Source organism: Nycticebus coucang, chromosome 7 (genome assembly GCF_027406575.1).
Source record: "Nycticebus coucang isolate mNycCou1 chromosome 7, mNycCou1.pri, whole genome shotgun sequence".
Classification (NCBI taxonomy): domain Eukaryota; kingdom Metazoa; phylum Chordata; class Mammalia; order Primates; family Lorisidae; genus Nycticebus; species Nycticebus coucang.
This window is the reverse complement of record NC_069786.1, coordinates 105,274,758-105,297,232: the sequence shown is the minus strand read 5'-3', so window position 1 is coordinate 105,297,232 and position 22,475 is coordinate 105,274,758. Positions and strand designations below refer to the sequence as shown.

At 45.3% G+C, this 22,475-nt stretch overlaps 1 protein-coding gene across 6 annotated transcripts in view; it reads left to right on the top strand.

Annotated features, from left to right (window-relative positions):
* The first annotated feature begins 12,808 nt into the window (after positions 1-12,808).
* The window catches only part of METTL21A (methyltransferase 21A, HSPA lysine), a 40,708-nt gene continuing 31,041 nt past the window's right edge, over positions 12,809-22,475 (top strand). For 2 of the 6 annotated variants that reach the window (XM_053596701.1, XM_053596696.1), the window contains exons 1-3: positions 12,809-14,212; positions 15,596-15,771; positions 17,985-18,096. In XM_053596701.1, coding sequence (XP_053452676.1) covers positions 14,185-14,212; positions 15,596-15,771; positions 17,985-18,096 — 316 coding nt within the window. In that variant the 5' untranslated portion in view covers positions 12,809-14,184. The other 4 variants (XM_053596697.1, XM_053596698.1, XM_053596700.1 and 1 more) reach the window with 4 other exon arrangements.

Here is a 22,475-nt window from a genome sequence, read left to right as displayed (position 1 = left end):
CTTTTCCTCATGTCCCTTTTATTTATTTACTTTTTATTTTCCCCTTCATGGGAACAAGAAGAAACAAATGGGTTTATTTCTGATGAAAGTTATTTGAATATAGCCTCAGGCATGTCTATGATGCGATTGGCATCACAACTATTTTTGGCATCAGAAGATGATTTTTTTTCTTTTCTTTTTTTGAATTATAGGTAACGTCCATGTTTTAGAAATTCACATACATAACAAAACACATACCCACCCATACTGAAAAACCTGTCTTGGGAGAAAGCTTCTCCATCTAGCTCTTTCTGTTCAATTTTTTTTTTTTTGCTCCTGATTCAGTTCTGTAAATACAAGTTTATATTTAGCTACTTTTTCATTCTCCATATGTTCCTTCTAAAAACATTTCCTATTAAGGAATTTTAAATAGTTGCTCTCTTAGAGAACGGCTGAGAGAGTGTGACCCTATGTAGACCTGTGTTAGGCTTGTCTGCTAGTGATGTCGTGACTAACCCACGTGTCAGGGACGTCCCTCGCAGAAGGTTCCCCTGCCACATGGCTCTCCTGCTTCTCTGGAAACACTGCTGATGACCCAGGAGGACCAACAGAGGGCTGTGAAGGTGGATGTCATACCCTTGGGTGTTCAGCTTTTCCCCACCTTCCTTCCTGGGCGGGCTGTTGCTTTGTGATATGGGGAGGGGAGTGGACAGCCACAGGATGGGTAAAGCCAGGTCACAGCATCACAGGCAAGAGGCTGAACTGGAAGAGACAAGTGAGCCCTTGTTGGTTGGAGAGGCCACGATGCTTGGGCTGGCTCACTGGGGCAGAACTGGGCTGGAGTCCCGAGTCCAAGCAGAGGGCCTTGGGTCCAGACCTGCAGTTTTTTGCAGGAGCCCCTTCCTGTCACAGGCCTCAGGCTGCATCTGTTCTCCAGGAAGCCACTTCTATCAGACTGAAACCACGGGCGGGGAGAGGGGAAGGGCTTCCAAGCCAGTGAGACTGGCCATGGAACCCTCCCGGCCTCAGTTTCGTCATCTGCAAAGCCAGGTGAACATCACCTCCTTTGTGGGGTGAATGTGATGATTAGACCTCAGCTGCTGCTCACACCCACCCCCGTCACCAGGCTGCGCTGGGGCCCTTTCTTGTTTTCCTCCGGTTGGTATCGGTCCTGTCAGCACATCTTGGATTCCCTTTCAGTTCTTTCCCTTTTTATTCTCTTGCCTTTGCTTTCAGGGCTTTTTATTCTAGTTGATTTGCCCCAGTAGCTGGGGGGTTCTGCTTCTTCCTTTCTAGAAACTTTGTTTCCATGGTAGCTGGATGTTACCATATTTACCACATTTTCTTGAGCTAAAAGCCCCTTGAAGAAAATCACCATGACGATGGTGCGTGACGTGTTCAAGAAATCTTCCTTTAGCCTTCATCAAGCCCAGAGCCTGGGCCCAGATTAGAGAGGAGACCCCTGCCCCGCTAGGCTTTGCTGCCCTTTGATGAGCTTTGGGGGTGACAAACTCCTGAGGTGTGGCTCGCGCTCATCATTTTTCCTTCTGGAGCAGGCGTCTACACAGATGTCTGCCTGGCCCTCTGCCCCTCCAGAATGCAGGATTTACAGGGGGAGGCCTGCCCTGCTCCTGAATGGCCTTGGTACTTTGAGGTCTATCTGCCTGTAGATGTAGGCCATGTCCTCCAGTAATGGGGATATTTTTGTCTTTGACTGATTTCATTGTTTTATTTCTCAGCTTGCTTAGAACCCAGAGAAGAAAAAGTGAGATGCTTTTTGTTGGTGCTCCCTCAGAGACCCCAAGAGTCTCTGATATGAATGAATGAATGAAGTTGGTGTAAGACAACAAGGAGTGGAAGGAATCCATGGTCCCTAAAGGGTAGAGCTGAGCTGGCTCTAGCCCATAACTATTTTGTGGGCATTTGGACCCATGTTAGCCAGATATTTTGAAATTTTCAAAGAAAGCCATTTCAAATAAAATCATTATCTTGATTTTTTTATCTGACATCTTGTTAGGTTTTGAATGAGTCCTCCCAAAAAACATGTGCTGGAAACGTCTTTCCCGATGCAACAGTGTTGAGAGATGAGGCCCAAAAGGAGGACTTGGTCACAAGGGCTCCACGTGGTGATTGGATCAATGCGCCGTAAAAGGGAATCGTAAGAGCAAGTTCACTCTCTTGCTCTCACTCATGCACTATCCTTCCTTCTGCCACGGGAGGACACAGCAAAAGGCCCTCTCCAATGCTGGCTCCATCTCAGACTTCCTACCTCCAGAGCCACAAGCCAGTACATTTCTGTTCATTATAATTCAATCAGTCCCTGGTACTCAGTTATGGCAACACAGAATGGACTCAGACACATCTCCTTACTTTTGAATGTTGATACAAAACTAAAAAAGAAACAAAACATCCTGAGAGACAAGTCTGTGTGGGACAAACGAGACTCACCTGTCGGCCAAGGCTGTCTGGAGGCTGCCAGTCTGGACACTGCCTGCATCCTTCTCTGGTCACATCATCATGCAGTTCCACTCCCACCTCCTTACAGACCTGCAGGAAAATGTGAACCCCAAATGCCTGGGCACCACCATAAATATATGCAAAGGCAAATGGCCCCATGCCTTTTCTTGGAGTCATGAAAGTGTAGACTTAGATTATCAAACGTGTACCACAACTGTGAAAATTATCAAATTCTAGGTTAATGAAACACAAAGTGACTCAAATATGTCTATTATGTAAAGCTTAAACTTAAAAACTCCCGTAGTGAGCTGGGCAACAATTGGACGTGCTGGTCTACGCTGAAACATCCATCAATTCGTTCCACAAGTATTTATTTTGGCAGTTTTTAGTTGAAACCACAGACCTGGTTGTACAACCCACTAGAACACAAGACTGGAAACTTCTCCCCGAGCTGCTGCTTCTATTGTGTTGCTGAACAAGAGCACCAGGCATGGCTGCAGTTGTCAGGGAGCTGTGAACAAATCTAATTTCATCAGCAAAATGGAAAAGCCCAATATTGCTCTTTATAGGGCAAATTCTCTCAGTGTAGTACTGAGCCACTGTCTTGTTTTCTTTTCTCTCTGCACTGATGTCTTAAGAAAACATTGAGGCTGGCATGGTGGCTCACACCTGTAATCCTAGCATTCTGTGAGGTGGATGGATTGCCTGAGCTCAGGAGTTGGACTGAGCTAGAGAGAGACCCCATCTCTACTAAAGTAGAAAACCTAGCATGTCTTGGTGGGGCAGGCCTGTAATCCCAGCAAGTTGGGAGGCTGAGGCAAGAGGATCACTTGAGTCCAAGAATTGGAACTTGCTGTGAGCTATGATTCCATGGCACACTAGCCTGGGGCAATAGGGTGAGACTGAAAAAAAAAAAGAAAAGAAAAAGAAAAGAAAATGTTGAGAAGCTAGAGGAGAATTTAAGAAAAATGGTGGTGCGCACAATTCCACCAGGACTCCATATATGGTTGTTTTTTCTGTGGCACTAACTTGAGCCTTGTTCCTTAAGACTTTTTGAATGTCCTTAACACAGCTCCCTATCTGCATATCAGTGCCCTCTGGTGCAGCCAGCCTCACACCAGGGGCTGGGACTCACACAGAAGGGGGCAGTGATGATGGCGTAGCTGTGCCTCAAGGTTGGGCAGTGATGATGGTGTAGATGTGCCTCGTGGTTGGGTAGTGATGATGGCGTAGACGTGCCTCACGGTTGGGCAGTGATGATGGCGTAGATGTGCCTCGCGGTTGGACAGTGATGATGGCATAGACTTGCCTCGCGGTTGGGTAATGATGATGGTGTAGACGTGTCTCACGTTTGGACAGTGATGATGGTATAGATGTGCCTCGCGGTTGGGTAGTGATGATTATGTAGACGTGCCTCACAGTTGGACAGTGATGATGGTGTAGATGTGCCTCACGTTTGGGTAGTGATGATGGTGTAGACGTGCCTTGCGGTTGGACAATGATGATGGCGTAGACGTGCCTCGTGGTTGGGTAGTGATGATGGCATAGATGTGCCTCACGTTTGGGTAGTGATGATGGCATAGATGTGCCTCGTGGTTGGACAGTGATTATGGTGTAGATGTGCCTCGCGGTTGGACAGTGATTATGGTGTAGATGTGCCTCGTGGTTGGGCAGTGATGATGGCGTAGACGTGCCTCATGGTTGGACAGTGCTGATGGCGTAGATGTGCCTCATGGTTGGGCAGTGATGATGGCATAGATGTGCCTCACGGTTGGATAGTGATGATGGTGTAGACGTGACTCGCGGTAGGGTAGTGATGATGGTGTAGATGTGCCTCACGGTTGGACAGTGATGATGGCGTAGACGTGCTTTACAGCTGGGTAGTGATGATGGTTCAAACACACCTCGCGGTTGGGCAGTAATGATGGTTCAAATGCGCCTCACAGTTGGGTAGTGCTGATGGTTCAAACACACCTCGTGTTGGGCAGTGATGATGGTGCAGACATGCCTCACAATTGGGCAGTGCTGATGGTGCAGACATGCCTCACAGTTGGGCAGTAATGATGGTGTAGGCATGCCTGTCCTCCAAGGTGGACACGGTTAGTCAAGTTGGTACTTGAGGGGTTCTAGTCCTGTGTTGGACTGAGTTTTTGGATGTATCTTGTGCCACTCCCCCTTTGCTCCTGGCAGATCAGCTGACTGACAGCCCCTTCTGCCTGAGGCTTTTGCACTTGCTGTTCCCCTGATGGAAGCACCTCTCTGCTGGCACTTTAGGTACTTGCCTTCCAATCTTCTTTTTTTTTTTTTTTTTACATTTTCATTTAAATGTCACCTCAATATTTGAATGTGGCCAGTCTGGATAACATAGTGAGACCCTGTCTCTACAAAAAAATTAAAAAAAAAATTAGCTAGGCATGGTGGCACTGTAGCTCCAGCTACTTGGGAGGCTGGGTCAGGAGGATCACTTGAGCCCAGGAGTTTGGAGTTACAGGGAGCTATGATTGTACCACTAGCATACAGCCTGGGTGACATGGTAGGACCCTATCTTTAAGAAAATATATAAAATAGGCCAAGCATGAAAAGGAAACTAGCTGGACATTGTGGCAGTGCCTATAGCCCCATCTACTCAGGAGGCTGAGGCAAGAGACGTGAGCCCAAGAGTTTGAGGTTGCTGTGAGCTATGATGATGCCATAGCACTCTACCCAAGACAAAACACTGCAACTTGGTCTCAAAAAAAAAAAAAAAAAAAAAGGCAAAAACAAAAAAATACAAAGCAAATATTATCTCCTGAGAGCTGTCTCCTTTCCTCACCTCAAATGGTCTGCTCTTGTATTAGTGAAGATAGGCTATCCATTGCAATAGTGAATAAACTCTCAAATCACAGTGGTGTAACACAACAAAGATTCAGTTTTTGCTCTGGTATGAGTTGAGAGGTTCCAGATCCTTCAGCATGCCCACCCCTGGGGGCATGTAGGTGGGCAAGAGGGGGCTTCCAGGAAGGAGTATTATAGGCTACATCCTATTGGCAAGAACCCAGGCATATGTCCCCAAGTTATTTGAAAGCCGGGCTAGGAAGTTAGTCTTCCTTTACATAGATTATTTCATGTAAAGTTCATAGCAAGGTAAATAGTAACATCATGCTCACATTACAGACAGAACACTGAGGCTTAGAGAGGTTAAGTGAGTCACCCAAGGTCACTCAGCTCAACCCTGAGATTAGAACTCCGAGTACCAGCCTCCAAAGCCCAATTCTAACATACCCTCTGTATTGCTTTCATGTTAAAGATAATCAGAACAGTTAACACATCAATTGTATATTTACATTCAGTGTTAGAAACTCAGAGTTTTACAAGTGAATACTTGAATGAAAATAGCTTAGAAAAGATAACTGGCTAAGGTGGCTAAGGAACAGTTTACCTAATTATTTTATTTTTATGTTTGTAGGGTCTTTCTATGTTGCCCAGGTTGGTGTTTAACTCCTGATCAGGGATCCTCCTGCCTCTGCCTCCCAAAGTGCTTGGATTACAGGCATGAACTGCTACATATGGCCTAAGGAACAGTTTAGACCAGTAGTTTTAAAATATAATCTGTAGCTTCTGAAGAATCTTGATACCTTTTCAGAGGATCCGTGAGAATAAAATTCTTTTCAGGTGGCACCTGTGGCTCAGTGAGTAGGGCTTTAGTCCCATATACTGAGGGTGGCGGGTTCAAACCCAACCCCAGCCAAATTGCAACAAAAAATAGCCAGGCATTGCAGTGGGCGCCTGTAGTCCCAGCTACTCGGGAGGCTGAGGCAACAGAATCTCCTAAACCCAAGAGCTGGAGGTTGCTGTGAACTGTGACGCCATGGCACTCTACTGAAGGAACAAAGTAAGACTCTGTCTCTTAAAAAAAATGTTCTTTTCATAGTCATACAAAGATATTATTTTCTCTTTTCATTCTCCTGTCAGGGATATACTGCACGGTTTTCCAGAGGCTCCTGACAAGTGACGATGTCTCTGCTGTGACGTGAGTGCGTAATGGAGGTATGATTATAAGTGACATGACTGCCGTGGGTTAACTCATTCACCACCAGTTCCTGGCACTCCAAAGAGGTACACATTACTATTATTTCACTTTTGTGAAATAGAAAAAAATTGATCCTTGCAGGATTTAAACTCAGACATTATGAGTCAATAGCACTAGCTCTTAACCACCATGCCAGTTTCCATTATAAAAATTGCCTGTATGGGCGGCGCCTGTGGCTCAGTGAGTAGGGCGCCGGCCCCATATGCCGAGGGTGGCGGGTTCAAACCCAGCCCCCGCCAAACTGCAACAAAAAAATAGCCGGGCGTTGTGGCGGGCGCCTGTAGTCCCAGCTGCTCGGGAAGCTGAGGCAAGAGAATCGCGTAAGCCCAAGACTTAGAGGTTGCTGTGAGCCGTGTGACGCCACGGCACTCTACCAAGGGCGGTACAGTGAGACTCTGTCTCTACAAAAAAATAAAAAATAAAATTAAAAAAAAAAATTGCCTGTAATCCTAGCACTCTGGGAGGCCAAGGCAGGTGGATTGCTTGAGCTCAGGAGTTCCAGACCAGCCTGAGCACTTAAATAACAAGTAAGCTACTTAAAGTATGAAGCTTTATTATGAAGCTACTTTAGCTTCATAGCTTACTATGAAGCTAGCTTTCATATAACGTGTTTTATACCAGTTTAATCTCTAGTATACAGCAATTAAGAGTTTCTGTTAAAAAAAATACCTTCCTTAATTTCTTTATGTTTAAAATGAGATCATAGCATACTTCTAATACTGTATTATACTACTGAATACAAGATTTAAAACAGCAATCATAGCAATATGGATTAGAATCAAGCATTTTAAAAAACTAATACAGAGAGAAACATTAATAATGAATTCAAAGAAATGTCCTCAGTTTTGTTTCTTTCCCCCCTCAACTTCATTCTTTCTCAGTGGGGAAAGTCAGGCATGGTGGCTGATGCCTGTAATCTCAGCACTTTGGGAAGCCAAGGTGGGAAGATCCTTTGAGACCAGCCTGGGCAACATAGTGAGACCCTGTCCCTAAAAAAAATTTTTTTTAAATGGCCAGGAATAGTGGCACATGCTTCTAGTCCCAGCTACTCCTTGGGAGTCTGATGCAGGAGACTAATTTCATTTGAGCTCAAGAGTTCAAGCCTGCACTGAGCTATGATAGTGCCACTGAGCTCCTGCCTTAGCAAGTTATCTTCTCTCGTACAGAGAAGAGTGAGACCCTGTCTCTTAAACAAAACCAAACAAAAAAGAATACTAGGAAAATGTATCTGGTTTGCTAATTTTCATTACAATTACAATCATTACATTACAAAAATTACAATCATTACAACATTCACTTGGGAAAAGTGTCTATTGGAGATGAGTAGTCTTATCAATTTACTTGTCTATTGGAAATGAGTAGTCTAATCAATTTACTTTTACAGGTGAAATTGCATGGTTCACAAAACTATTTTAACTGCATACCATATAAAAAGATAGCTCTTGAACGTGGCTGGTGATTTGGTATGTCATCCAATGCTGTTATTAAGGCAAATTTCAGTTTAAATAAAAACAAGTGGCTATTCTTTTCCAATCCAGTTCAAGGGCCATATGTCATAACTTGACCTTTATAACCCATGTTACCTTGACACAGAAAGTAAGCTGTATAGTCACAGTAGCCCATTTACAAAATGACAACTAAGGCTTGCCCAAGTGCGTAATAATGCTTGATTTAAAGTTTTATAACACTGGGTTTATTTAGTCTAGCTTTTTGAAAATTTAATATTCTAAATGGTAAATTTAAAAAACCTCCACTAAGCCAGAATCAACTATCCAATATGCTGTGAGTGCATAATAGCTCAGTTCCATGGAGTAAGAAATAACCAGCACAGCTGCATAGATGACTGATGTGGGTTAGCTCTTTCATCACCAGTTGCTGGCACTCTAAAGAGTTCATTGCTATTATTCCACTTTTGTAAAATAGAAGAAATTGATCCTTGCAGGATTTAAACTCAGACATTATGAGTCAACAGCATGAGCTCTTAACCACTATCCTATGCCAGTTTCCATTACAAAATTGCCTGTAATCCTAGCACTCTAGGAGGCCAAGGCAGGTGGATTGCATGAGCTCAGGAGTTCCAGACCAGCCTGAGCAATAGCAAGACCTCGTCTCTACTAATAAATAAAAATAATAAATAGAAAACTTAGCCAGGCATGTGCAGGTGCCTGTAGTCCCAGCTACTTGAGAGGCTGAGGCAAGGGGATCCCTTGAGCCCAAGAGTCTGAAGTTGCTGTGAGCTATGATACCACAGCACTCTACCCAGGGTGACAGAGTGAGATTCTGTCTCAAAAGAAAAAAAAAATTCATATGAGTATTTTTTGTTTTAGAGATAGGGTCTTGTTATGTTGCCTAGGCTGATCTCAAAGTCTTGAGTTCAAGTAATCCTCTTTACCTCAGCCTCCCAAGTAGTTAGAACTATAGGACTATGTCTCTGTATCCAGATCAAATTCATAAGAGTTTTTAAAAAGAAGTATTTTCATTAAAATTTTGTCTTTGTTTGTCTTTGCTGCTTTGGTTGCTGACTGTTGTGGGTTGGATTGCTCCCCCCACTCTCCTTACTTAAAAACGTGCTGAACTAACTGCACTGCCTGTGAATGTGACCTTATTTGCAAATGCATACGTATTTACAGATGCAACCAAGTAAAGATGAGATCATACTGGATTGGGGTGGGCCCAAGTCCAGATATTGGTGTCCTGATGAGGAGAAGGAGAATTGGAGACACAGACGCACAGGAAAACTGCCATGTGAAGACAGAAGCAGAAACTGGGTTCGTGTTACCACCGCCAAGGAATGCCTAGGCCTACCGGAAGCTGCAAGAGACAAGGACTCTTTTCTAGAACCTTTGGAGGTTGCTGACATCTTCATTTCCAACTCCTACCTTCTAGAACTAAGAGAGAATAAATTTCTGTTGTTTGGTTTTTTTTTTTTTTTTCTTAAGCCATCCAGTTGTGGACTTTTTTATGGCAGTCCTGGGAACTGACACAGTGACTTCCTGGGCTGAAGTCCCAGCTGAACCTAAGATCTCAAGATCAAGCCTTTGGTTTTTGCTGGATGGCTATGATGGCACAAAGCACATACCCCTAGAGAGATCACACATCAAATGAATGAAGGACCTGAACAAATTGAGCTCATAAGCTCATGAATCTGAGTTCTGAGACTATTTTGATGGGCTAGTTTTGGAGCGAGGTCATCAAGAATCTTAAAAACATAAAAGAATGAAACACTGCCTTACATACTTTCTGGAACAGGGTAGACTATAAAGAAAAAAGCAGGTTTTAAAATTTGATGCAATGAACTTGTAGGCCACAGGGAGCCCCTGAGAAATGAGCAGCTATAAAGATCGCGCACAGGCAAAGTGATGGCAGCAGGTTTTTGGAGAGAGTGGTGGAGTGATGGTCTGGAGATGCTCTGCCAGGCTGAGAAGCAGCCTGCAGACATCCAGCAGAACTGCACTGCTTAACCACCAGCAGGGCTGTCCACGGGTGGATGTTGGCCTATGGACAGGAGACCAGTCTAGAAATTCTGGGCTTTGCTTCAGAGGAGGAGGGAAGGGTTCAGGGAGAAACAAGAAGATTCTATTACACCTTAAGTATCTTAAGTGTTTAGATGACAGGGGACTCTGGTATGTGTTGGAAGAAGGGAGAAGACAGTGGGAACCAGTGAGGAGGCAAACCTCCTCAGGGCTGGGGAGGGGACGGGATACCTGGGGCCATGTGTGGTGGTGGTGGTGGGGACGGTTCAATCCTTTAACCTAAAATGCACAGAAAGGTGGAGCCAAAGATCACACTTGCATTTCATAAATGTTTATAGAGGTTCATGCTAGTTCAAGTCATTTGCTGATAATAAGTGTGGCGAGGGGACTGATGTCTTTCAAACACTGATGTCCACCTATTAGGATCAGGTTGTTTGGCAAATATGACGGAAGTTAGCTGTTACCAACTCATGTATGAAGAATTATTTTTGTCTGCGTGACTTCTTAAAAACAAACAAAGAAATCCTATTCGTTGAGACTCTGGTTGCATGTATCAGGCCCTCAAGCCAGCTTAAACAAGAAAGAAAAATTTATTATCAGATTACACTGGTGTCCCTTGGGACCTGAGAGCCCCAGGGCAGCCAGAAGTGCCCAGAATGAGAGAGTTGCCAGGAATGCTAGTGGCTCTGCCCTAAGCTTCTGTGGGCATCTGCTCTCTGTAGACTGGCTTCTCCATCTGTGTGGCACATTGAAGATGGCCTCACCCAGGCATAACTTTGTAACTCCTTTGTTGGAGGGACCAGTCCCCTCCCCCTGCACCCCCACACTGCAATGGAATGTATTAGGGTTGTTTCTCTTCTGCAGGGGAGGGGGAGGCAGCTCCACCAGGCTTAAGCTAAGTAAGGAGGGAATTTAACAGCTCAAATAACCAAAAATCCCAGGCCAGTTGGGTCCAGGTGGTTCAACAATGTCAAGAGGAGGCAAAACCTCCTGCTGCCCCAGGACCTGCACTGGCTGCATTCTCTGCTGGTTTCGTGCTTCACGTTTCCTTCCTTTCCCGACAGGCCGGTTCTCTGAGAGTCCCAACATGTCTCAGGATACGGGCTCCAGTTAAGCCCACCATGGGTCACATGCTCACTGCTAAATCACCCATGGCCAGGTGGAAGGACCATGCTCATTGGCCAGGCCAGGGACACGCACCTGGTTGCAGAGCGAGGGCTGAGGTTAGACCTACTGCAAACACCACGTAGTAACAACAGATGATATGCAGGGGTCCTCAAACTATGGCCCGCGGGCCACATGAGGAGGTATGATTGTAGGTGTTCCCGTTTTGTTTTTTTTTTTACTTCAAAATAAGGTATGTGCGTGTGCATAGGAATTTGTTCATAGTTTTTTTTAAAGTATAGACTGGCCCTCCACCAGTCTGAGGGACAGTGACCTGGCCCCCTGTTTAAAAAGTTTGAGGACCCCCATGAAAGTTTACTATTTGCTGGGTACAATTCATTTCAGCCTCAGGTTATCTTTTCTGTTTACAAATGTAATCATCACATTTTTCCTGTTTCATAGATGGGGAAATTGTGTCACAGGTTAATGCATTTCATCTAAGCCCTCACAGCTAATAAACTGTAGAGCTGAAAGTTGACCTAGGGTGTGGACCTCAGCAGTGGGAACTGCCGCCAGGAAAATGAGAAGTAGTAGATGGTGGGTGGCAATAACTAATAGATATTCAATAGCCACTCTGAATTCTCTGAAGCCTGGGGCTGGTTATCCAGGCTAGTCCTGGGAAAGGCAGCCAGTGGGCATCAGGATGAAGCTGTACCAAGGTTGTACCAAGGTGGGTACTTCCACTGTGACCTTGTACATGGGCTAGATCCAGAAAACAGAAGGGACAAAAGCATAAGTGTCCATCTACCATTATTCCCTGGTAAGGAGTTGTAAGGTTGGGGAAAGGCAATTTTGGTTATGCAGATAAAAGTAAAAAGCTATCAACCAAAGACCTCTGTGGGTACTTGTTTTCTCCCCAACTCTAAATTCTGCTGCCCACAGGGCTGAGTAGGTAGGTATGAGAGGCCAGTATTTGGAAGAGGCACAAGGAGTCCCCTAGGCTGGAGACGCCCAAGCATGTTCTCTTTATAGTTGTAAAGGTGGTGCCCAGTCCACCTTCTTATAAGAAAAAAAGCAGAATTTTATAAACTGTCATATTATGAATAAACTGCTGTTTAGAATTACAAATAATGCAGAGAGTAAATCAACCTTTTTGCATATACACCCCAGACAGACTTTCTGGAGAAGCAATTATCAGAATCACATTTTAATAAAAGTGCTATGTAATCTTAGGGTGATGCTGACATGGGGGTGGGAGTCATGATGAGACAGATCACTGAAAAAAGGACCTACTTTTATGAACACCTAAACATTCATACTTTAAAATGCTACTTTTTTTTTTTAACTGTTGAATCTTCATGGCTCATTCATAGCACTATTCTGTTAGCTTTTGCTAAGTTACACTGTAGCAACCCCAAATCTCAGTAGTTACTTGGTTTCTTTTTGTTTCACATTATTTCCCAGGTCAGCTGTGGCTCTGCTCCAGCTGAGAACCTGGGGTTGAAGAGTTCCCTAGTTTGGACCTACAGTTCTTGAGCAGAGGAGAAAGTGATGGCATAGCCAGGAAAGGAACCTAGTGCTCCTGCACAGAGGTGGCAAATGTCATTCCCACAGTCACAGGCCAAGCTGGAGCTTTCAGGAAGGGACACCAGGAGCAGGCCTGTAGGAGGGGGACATATAATCAACATATAATCAACCATATACCAAATTTTGAGGATTAAAAATTTATTTTCAAATATTCACAGGGGACTGCTGGCTTATTTTGATATAAACAGAGCTGTGCTTAATGTCTACTTTGCTATACAAGTTGCATGTGTTCCTAAATATTCTTCCTTGTGATTCTAATTGGTACAAATTAGAACACTGATAGGCCCAAGGGCTTCTTGTCTATTATTGTTGAGAAAAAGTAAATGACTTCTTCCTAGATAACCTATATGTAAATGTAAAGGTACTCTATATTAGTAGAGTTCTGGAGAGGTTGAGAAAGTTTCATTTTTAGGTCATGTGTATGAGATCAATAGAAAAGATGGAGTATAGGGAGCAGGAATGGTGGAAGGCCCAGAATGCCTGCCTTCTTGGATTGGGAGCCTGCGATGTAGGAAGGTTTAGTAATTACTCAAGGTCATCCCAATTCAAGTGTCCGAGGAAGAATGTATATTTCCAAGGTTTCTCTGACCCCCAAATCCATGCTTTCTTGTGCCCAACGCTGAATCTCTACAAAAAAGGGGACCAATAGATCATGCCTGTGATCTTAGTAATCCTAGCATTTTGGGAGATCCAGACAGGAGTTCAAGACTAGCCTGAAAAAAGGGCGTGGTGGTGGGGGAAGTAAAAAAAAAAAAAAATAACCCAGAGTGGCCCGTGCCTGCAGTCCAGCTACTCAGGAGGCTGAAGTGAGAGGATCACTTGAGGCCAGGAGTTTGAGGTTGCTGTGAGCTCCGTCGTGAACACCGTCGACGTATCTTATGCTACTGCACGCTAGCGGGGGAGAGAGAGCAAAACCCTGCCTCATTAAAGAAAGAGGGGGGAACAAATAGAGAAAATAAGGACAAGAAAATGAGGCCCTACAAAACGGGGAAAAAAAGCAAAGTTGAGGCCAAAGCAGAACAGAGCAGCACAGAAAGTAACAGAGAAAGGAGAAACTAAAAGAGAAAAAGGGAGTCGGAGAAACGACCAGGAAAGAAAAAAAAAAAAAAGTAAAGCCCCTCACTGGTGGTCTTCTAAGTTCTCTTAAGTCACTTTCGCAGCCGCAAGCCCCCGCCTTCCCTTGGAAGGTTAGGAACTGTTGAGAGAGGCTGGCGCGCCGCCTGCGGGTCGGGAGAGGCCGGGGAAGGAGAGGTTAAGGCCTCTCCCCGACCAGCTCCTGCCTCTCGCGGCGGCTGATCTCGGGTGGCGGGCCAGGTGTCGCGGGTTTACTCCAGTTCGTGCTAATGTGCAGCCGAGAATCACCGTGATAACAGCAGGGTGGGGTGACAGGCTTAGCGTCAGGGTCCAGGAAGGAATGCAAACCTTCCCCAAGAAGAGGATCCAGCTCCGTGCGGTCACTCTCGGTGCTCACTCCAGCTGTGCGCTCGCCACGGTGCCACGCCGTCAGCACCTGTCATGTCAAGCATGGGTGTCCCAAGGCCAGGTGTGCTGCCTGCCCCCGAGGGAGGGACACGAGGGCACCGGGGTCTGCGGGCACCGCCCGGGCAGCCGCCGGAGTTCCGAGCGCCTAGCGCCGGCCCCATCGTGCTCACTCCTTCCATTTAAAAACCAGGCCCGGGCACCACGTGCCGGCTCCCGGTTCTCGCCGTAGATGACAAGGGCTTTGTGACTTTTCCACTCGATGGCTGCCAAGCAGGCAATTACGCCGCTTCGGACCCCACTCTGATAACACGGGGACAAATGGATAACCACGCATTCTTCGGAGAGAACTTTCTCCTTCACTCGCTGACTCGCCAGGGCGTTTCTTAGTTTTAGAACGAGCGAGCCCGGGCCGCACGGCGCCCCGCCCCGGCCGCCCTCCGGCCCCGCCCCGGCGCGCCGGGAGTCCGGAAGCGCGTGTGAGCCCGCCTCCTGGCTTTCTGCCCTTTTAAGGATCCGGGTTTCCGCAGCCAGCCTGGGGCGGGGAAAGCGTGGCGCGCGTGCGACGTGGAGCCGCCTCCGGAGCCGTAAGTACTGGCGTGGCGGCGCCTCGGGCTCCAGAGTCTCCGGCACCGCTACGGAGGCGATCTGGGAGCGCCTTTGGCCTTCCGCAGGGAAACTGCCGGCACTCTCGGGGTACGGCGGGCGCCCCGCGCGGCCTTGGAGGACCTGAAGGGCCTGGTGGGTCGCCCCCCGGTCTCCCACTCCCACGCCCGGCAGGTTGCTGGAGCCCTGGGGCCCACGGGAAGGAAAGGCGCACCTGCCTACCCTTGGGCCGGGAGGGTGGGGCTCAGTTTTAGGGGTTTGGGGAGGTCTTCGAGCTGAGGACGCTGAGTCCTCCCCGGACCCTCCCGTGTCGAGGAGATGGAACACCGTCGACCGTATCTTTGTGGCCGGTATCAAAAGGCAGGATAATCAATATTAAAACCTAATCTAAGTAAAGGTTGGGTTCCTTTGTCACTACTGAACGCACCCATGGACCAAAACAAAACCGTCACAAAAGAACCCAAGCCTTTCAGCCAGCTGCTGCTTGGTCCAGGCAGGTTCCCAGCAGTTTGGAAAGCGCTACTTTCTCCAGCTGCCCCGGGGCCCTCAGCGGCCGCCGAGCTCCCGGGTGTGCAGCTCCGAATTCGCCGCGTGATAACGGTGCGGTGTGTAGGGCCTCCTACCGGAGTCCAAACGCTGTGGGCCTTTTGCCCAGACACATCTATTGGCACAAATTAAGAGCCAAATTTCACTCCCGATAAGACTCGGAGGAAGAGCCATGCAAAAGGAATTAGACAAAGGCATCCCCCACTTGTTTCTTTTCTTCTTCGTTTGAACTTGTAAAACAACCTTAAAACAATTTTCTGGCCAGAACATCACCCAGGATTCTTTTGCCCCATAGGTCTGAGCAGAGGGCTGGATGCAGGTGCCATGGCCCTGGTGCCCTATGAGGAGACCGCGGAAGTGGGGTTGCAGAAATTCCACAAGCCTTTTGCTACCTTCTCCTTTGCAAACCACACGATCCAGATCCGGCAGGACTGGAGGCAACTGGGAGTCGCAGCAGTGGTTTGGGATGCGGTAAGTAAGCCCTTTCAGGTTGTGGGTGGGGAAAAGGTCCACATTTGCTTGTAAGACTGGTGTTTATTAAAAAAAAAAAAAAAGATACAATTCTTATACTATGTACTTGACCTATTTAAACTGCACAATTCAGTGGAGGCTTTAAAAATTGGGCGGCGCCTGTGGCTCAGTCGGTAGGGCGCCGGCCCCATATGCCGAGGGTGGCGGGTTCAAACCCGGCCCCGGCCAAACTGCAACCAAAAAATAGCCGGGCGTTGTGGCGGGCGCCTGTAGTCCCAGCTGCTCGGGAGGCTGAGGCAGGAGAATCGCTTAAGCCCAGGAGTTGGAGGTTGCTGTGAGCTGTGTGAGGCCACGGCACTCTACCGAGGGCCATAAAGTGAGACTCTGTCTCTACAAAAAAAAAAAAAAAAAAAAAAAATTCAGTTCACAGAGTAGTGCAAATATCACCACCTCAATTTTAAAGCATTTTTATTGCTGCCACTCCCAAACCCCTAACCCTTACCAACACTCCCCTTGTCCCTTCTGGCAATGTGGATTGCTTTTAAAGGTGAGTGAATAAAAGCTGAGGAAAGTTAATAACTTGCCAGTCATTATCTGTAGGTAAGAGAGAAGATGGAAGAACAGCAGGAGCCCCTGACTGCTTTGTACACTCATTGAGTTATTCTTTTTAAAATACTGCCAAAGAGTATTGTAAAATGACAAAGCCCCAAATGAAGATCACGTGCTTTAAGTTTTCCATAGTTATAATCGTCGCGAAATTTATAATGGCTTTTTTATTTCTGTCCCAGCACTGTTCTGTTTGAGGATAATGACTTGTGCCCTCAGCTTCTGGCACCACACCTAGGACTCAGTGGGAGCTCAATTATGTTGAATAAATGATTGACATAAATTGTACAGTTAGGTTGTTTTAGCATTGTATTAGAGATGTTAGCAAAACACTTAGGAATAAAAATCTTAATATATTTTAACCTAGCAATACCACTTTTAAAATCCAATCCCAGGTAACTTCCTGAGAACTAGCCCCATAACAATACAGATGAATAATAATCAGGAATGGGAAGCCTCCTAAATGCTCACCAACAAGAGAAATTACCAATTAAAATACATGGCTGTGAAAAATAAAATTATAGTAAAAACTGTTAACATTTTCGGTGCTTGTAGCTCAAGCGGCTAAGGTGCCAGCCACATAGACCAGAGCTGGTGGGTTCAAATCCAGCTCGGGCCCACCAAACAACATTGATAACTATCACCAAAAAATAGCTGGGTGTTGTGGCGGGCGCCTGTAGTCCCAGCTACTCTGGAGTTTGAGGCAAGAGAATCACCTAAGCCCAAGAGCTGGAGGTTGCTGTGAGCTGTGATGCCACAGCACTCCACCGAGGGCAACAAAGTAAGACAAACTAAGACAAAGTAAAAAAAATGTTAACATTATACAATTTTTTTTTTATAGGATCATAAGCAAAAATTCACACATCAAGTATCTAAAACCTTGGCCAAAATTTACCTTCTGATGCTCAAAACATATGGTGAGGTCCCTCTCTAGGCAGTGGCCATCAGGGACGCAGCTCAGGGAACTTTAGGCACTGGGCTGCTGCTTCCCCCCCAGGTGAAGTAATGGCCTTGCTTCCCTGAGCTTGGTTAAGAAACTGGAGTTAGGGTATCCAGCCCTTGGCCCACAGGCTGCATATGGGTTATTGAGGACTTTTTTGCTTATCTGTGGTGGCAGATGTCAAGACAATTATTCAGTTATTCATGGAATAATAATTTTCTTTTGGCTCCTCAGTTTTTGTTTGTGTATTTAATGTGTGCCCTAAGACAACTCTTACTCTTCCAGCGTGCATCAGAGAAGCAGAAAGGTTGGCTACTCCTTTGGGACTTAAACAAAATCAGAGATTGTTCATGTCAGTTCTTCCAGAATAGTTTTGTAAGTTTCAAGTGTAAAAAAGTGCTGTGACAGAAACAAATTAAACATTGTAGATTCAGCAGGACCCCATGTTGTGAGGACAGGTTCCCTGACCACAGCTGTAGGACTTTGGATATGCTGCGTCTGCTTGCTCTGGGAGGTTACCTCACAGCAGCAGCTGAGTTCCCGTCTGTGTTGTTAAACTGGGAGTTGAACCTTGCAGTGGGAGAGGGGAAGGTGTACTCATGGTCTCTTCCTGCCAGACCAATGCGTTGGTTGACCTTAATCATAATCATGCTGTGTTTTGACTCAGGCCATCGTTCTTTCCACGTATCTGGAGATGGGAGGTGTGGAGCTCAGGGGCTGCTCTGCCGTGGAGCTGGGTGCTGGCACGGGGCTGGTGGGCATAGTGGCTGCCCTCCTGGGTGAGTGTGATACATCATTGGCTTACTGTTTAATGAGCAGAACTTGAGAGGTGCATTTGTTGTTTTCTTAGCACAAAACCCATTCTTGGCTTTTCCTTTACTAGGTTATTTTCTTTCCCCTGTACTTACTGTGTTATGGGCCAACTGCTGCTACTCTTAACTCCAGTAAGGCTAACAGGCTGATTCATCTCCCCTCTCATCCTGCAATTCATACGCTCATGGGAGATTGCTTTGCCCCCTTCAATTCTGTGATGCTGATAGTGAGTTGATTGATTCAAAGAGAATAATCTTATCCATGTTTGTAGGTTTTTTTTTCAATATATATTTTAAGGTGCTTTCTTTTGCATACACTGTTGGATTTAATCCTGAGAGGTAGATAGAACAGTTTCTCTATAGCTGAGGAAACTGCTGATTTTTCCCTTCTAGGAAGTGTCAGCTCCAGTACAGCTTGTACTGACAGCTTATGTTAAAAACTTGCATTAGCTAGGTGTGGTGGTGTATACCTGCAGTCTCAGCGACTTGGGAGACTGAGGCAAGAGGTTCACGTGAGCCCTGGTTGGAGTCTAGTCTGGGCAGTATAGCAAGACCCTGTCTCAAAAATAAATAAAATAAAAAATTGTATTAATAGTACACAGTTCTAAATTGATATCAAGGTTTGTCATTTTAAAATTTGTCATACAGTCATTAATTTAGGCCTAGAGTATTTTTAAGCTTCATTATTTCTATTCACTGTTGACTTATTCCACCTGACTTATATAGTTCAAGCTATTCAATGAAACAGAGAGACCAGCTTCTGAGATCCTATATATACACTATTCATCATTTCAGTTTTGGAGTTCTTGTTAAAGTGAAGATTTTGATTCAGTGGGTCTAGAGTGGGGTCTGAGAACCTCTATTTCTCTTTTTCTTTCTCAAATGTTTTTTTTTAGAGAGGGTTTCATCCTGTCACCCAGGTGGGTGTGCAGATCACTGCATAGCTCACAGCAGCTTCAAACTTTTGGACATGAGCAATTTTCCTACCCCAACCTCTAGAGCAGCAGTTCTCAACCTGTGGGTCGCGACCTCTTTGGGGGTCAAACGACCCTTTCACAGGGGTCACCTAAGACTATCCTGCATATCAGATATTTACATTACGATTCATAAAAGTAGCAAAATTACAGTTATGAAGTAGCAACGAAAATAATTTTAGGGTTGGGGGTCACCACAACATGAGGAACTGTATTAAAAGGTCGCGTCACTAGGAAAGTTGAGAACCACTGCTCTAGAGCATCTGGGACTAGAGATGTGCACCACCAGGCCTGGAAAATTTTTTAAAAAGTTTTTGTGGAGCTTTATGGGGGCAAGACATGATTGCAAGAGGGACTTTACCTAACAATTGCAATCAGTGTAACCTGGCTTATTGTACCCTCAATGAATCCCCAACAATAAAAAAAAAAAAAAGAAAAAAAAAGTTTTTATGGAGATGAGGTTTGGTTATGTTGCCTAGGCTGGTCTCAAACTCCTGACCTCAGACCATCCTCTTTCCTTAGCCTCCCAAGTGGCTGGGACTAGAAAGGTGTGAGCTGCTGTGCCTGGTGAGAACTCGTCTGACAAGTTCCCAGTGGTGATGGTTCTCAGACCACATTTTGGTGGTCAGATCTGAGATTGCAGAGCATTTTGAACTCATCACGTTGTCTGCAGGTATTCTAGGACCTGCTAAAGCCTCTCTTTTGTTCTGCTTTCCTTTTGGGAACTCTTTTTATTTTTTTATTTTTTTCAAGTCAACTTTACCAGCAGCAATAAGAACTCATTTCTTTTCCAGTAGTCCTTTTTTTAGGCGTTACTTTCCAAAATGTGATGGGGAGCATGGGCAGGGATGGTGGTTAAAAGTACAGTAGAACCTTAATGGTTGACCACCTCCCTACATTGACCACTTCCTTAAGTTGACCTAACTTGCATAGACTGGGTATCTATAACATGTTACAACATGTACTATTGCCTAGTTCCTAATGTTGACCACCAGTTTGTTGCAGTTCCTCGGGTGGTCAACTTACAGGTGTTGTGTTATAAGTATAACTCTATTGAGGTTTCCATTTGTTGACAGCCACTGCACTTAAGTTATTGATGAGGAGGCCTTTGCTGGTGTATTGCCTTTTTCTTTGTCAGGCAAGCTTTATGACTCCCCCCTGTATGTTAGGTATTATTTTTAATTTTCATTTTTCAAATTAAACTGGCATTCTGGGAGAATCTCACTTTCTGAGATTTAGAGATCTGGTATTCTAAACTAGCCCAAGTATTTTCTTTTGAAAATAACAACTTCCCTTTCTGCTGATAGAAGAGGTAACCAGAAGGGGAAGTGAGATTTCTGTAATCTTCTGAGAACAAGGTCTCAGTGTAAAACTTAATGGGCTGGTGTAGCGACTTGTTAGTATGGTAACGTGCACATGTCTAGTTACACTTGGTTTTGATACCTCTTTTAACTCTTACTGTAACCTTGGGCAAGAGGCTTAACCTGTACACTTTGCCCCATGTGCAGGATGGGGGTAATAGTAGTATTTACTCCACAGTGAGGATCAGATGCGAGTGTGTGTAGAAATCTGTTAGCTCACTGACTGACACAAAAGAAATGCCCTGTGAGTGTTGATTGCTGATTTAGAAATCCGGATCTCCAGGCTTGGGAAAGTTATGAATAAGATATTCAAGTACTGTCAGAAGTGAGGGATTAGTTAGTTGTTGCCACAAAAGATGTGGTTGGTTGTGTGAGTGGGTTAGAGAATAGCACAGTGTTGTTGTGATTGGGAGACGTGTGCTTCACTGTGCTCTTGAGTCCTTTCCTGCCCCACCCCCACAAAGGATTCAGTAGCCCACACCTTTCTTTCCCTGTGGTGTTTGGAGCACTCCCACCTGTGTCCCAGCTTTGCGACATCTGTTGTAGGCTGTCATTTCATGCAGTCTGTCTCTCCTGGAAGGCTAAGACGCTTGATGAATGGGACCATGGCTCATTCTGTGTGTCCCTGGCCTTTGTGTGGCACCTGCTGCCTGCTGGACACTCAGATAGTTCTAGAATAAGAGATAACAGCCTTTCTGAAGATCATGAAAATTAATGTTTTTGTTATAAAACTGATATAACTCTAATACAAAAAGAACCCTAAAAGCATTTTAAAGATGGAGAAAAAAATGATTCTAATTATTTATGACTCTGCAAAATAATTACAGTTATCATTTTGGTATATTTCCTTCTATTTTTTTCTCCATCTGTATTTCTAATCATAGTTGTAATTATGGTATTATGTACGCGTGTTTATATGTATATACACACACATATACAAATGATGTTCTGTTTAACATTATGTCATTAGCATTATCTCTGCCACTGTGTGATTTTCATACTCATTGTTTGTAGTCATTACAAAGTATTAGGCTGGAGAAGTTTCAGTGCTGAAACCTGATGGTATAGGAAAAGTTAATCTCTTTAAAAAAGAGTCAGGTGTGCTAGCTCATGCCTGTAATCCCAGTGACTCTGGAGGCTGAGGGGTGGGAGGATCCCTTGAATCCAGGAGTTTGAGGTTACAGTGGACTATGATTGTGCCACTGTGTTCCAGCCTGGGTGACAGAGGGAGATCCTGTCTCTCTCACTCTTTTTTTTTTTTTTTGGGGGGGAGGTAGAGTCTCCCTCCGTCTCCCTGGGTAGAGTACTATGACATCATAGCTCACAGCAACTTCAATCTCTTGGGCTCAAGCCATTCTCTTGCCTCAGCCTCCGGAGTAGCTGAGACAACAGGCACCTGCCATGACACCAAACTGTATTTTTAGTAGAGATGGGGTCTTGCTTCTGCTCAGGCTGAACTCCTGAGCTGATGCAATCCACCTGCCTTGGCCTTCCAGAGTGCTAGGATTTCAGGCGTGAGCCACTGCACCTGGCCAGAGACCCTGTCTCTTAAAAATAAATAAAAAATAAAATAGGAACAGAACCAAAACAAGTAGTGATTCTGAAGTGTGAGAAAGGGATTGTTACTTTTTTGAAAGCATTTTTGTTTTTTTGTACACTTAGTTATTTATTCCTGAATTCAGGAAGCATCTCCCGCATGCCTGGTGGATCACTGCAGCAAGGCATCCAGGGGTCTTGAGAAGCTTTACATTCTAAGTCTGATGGAGGGGAGTGGTAAAGAAAAAAGCCAAAAAAGTAGGTGGTAAGACTTTCCTGTTAAAAGAAGAATCAGCTTTGAGTGGTATTCAGAGCACAATGTGGGGGAAAAATGAAAAACCAGCTGCTAATTCCTGAGCAGTTCTTGTGTTCTGAGGGCTGTGCATTTGTGATCTCTCCTTCTCACAGTGCCCCTGCCTGGCAAGTAGACCTGCCTGGCTCAGAATTCTCTTCAAGTAGTGAAATGGGCTGGGTA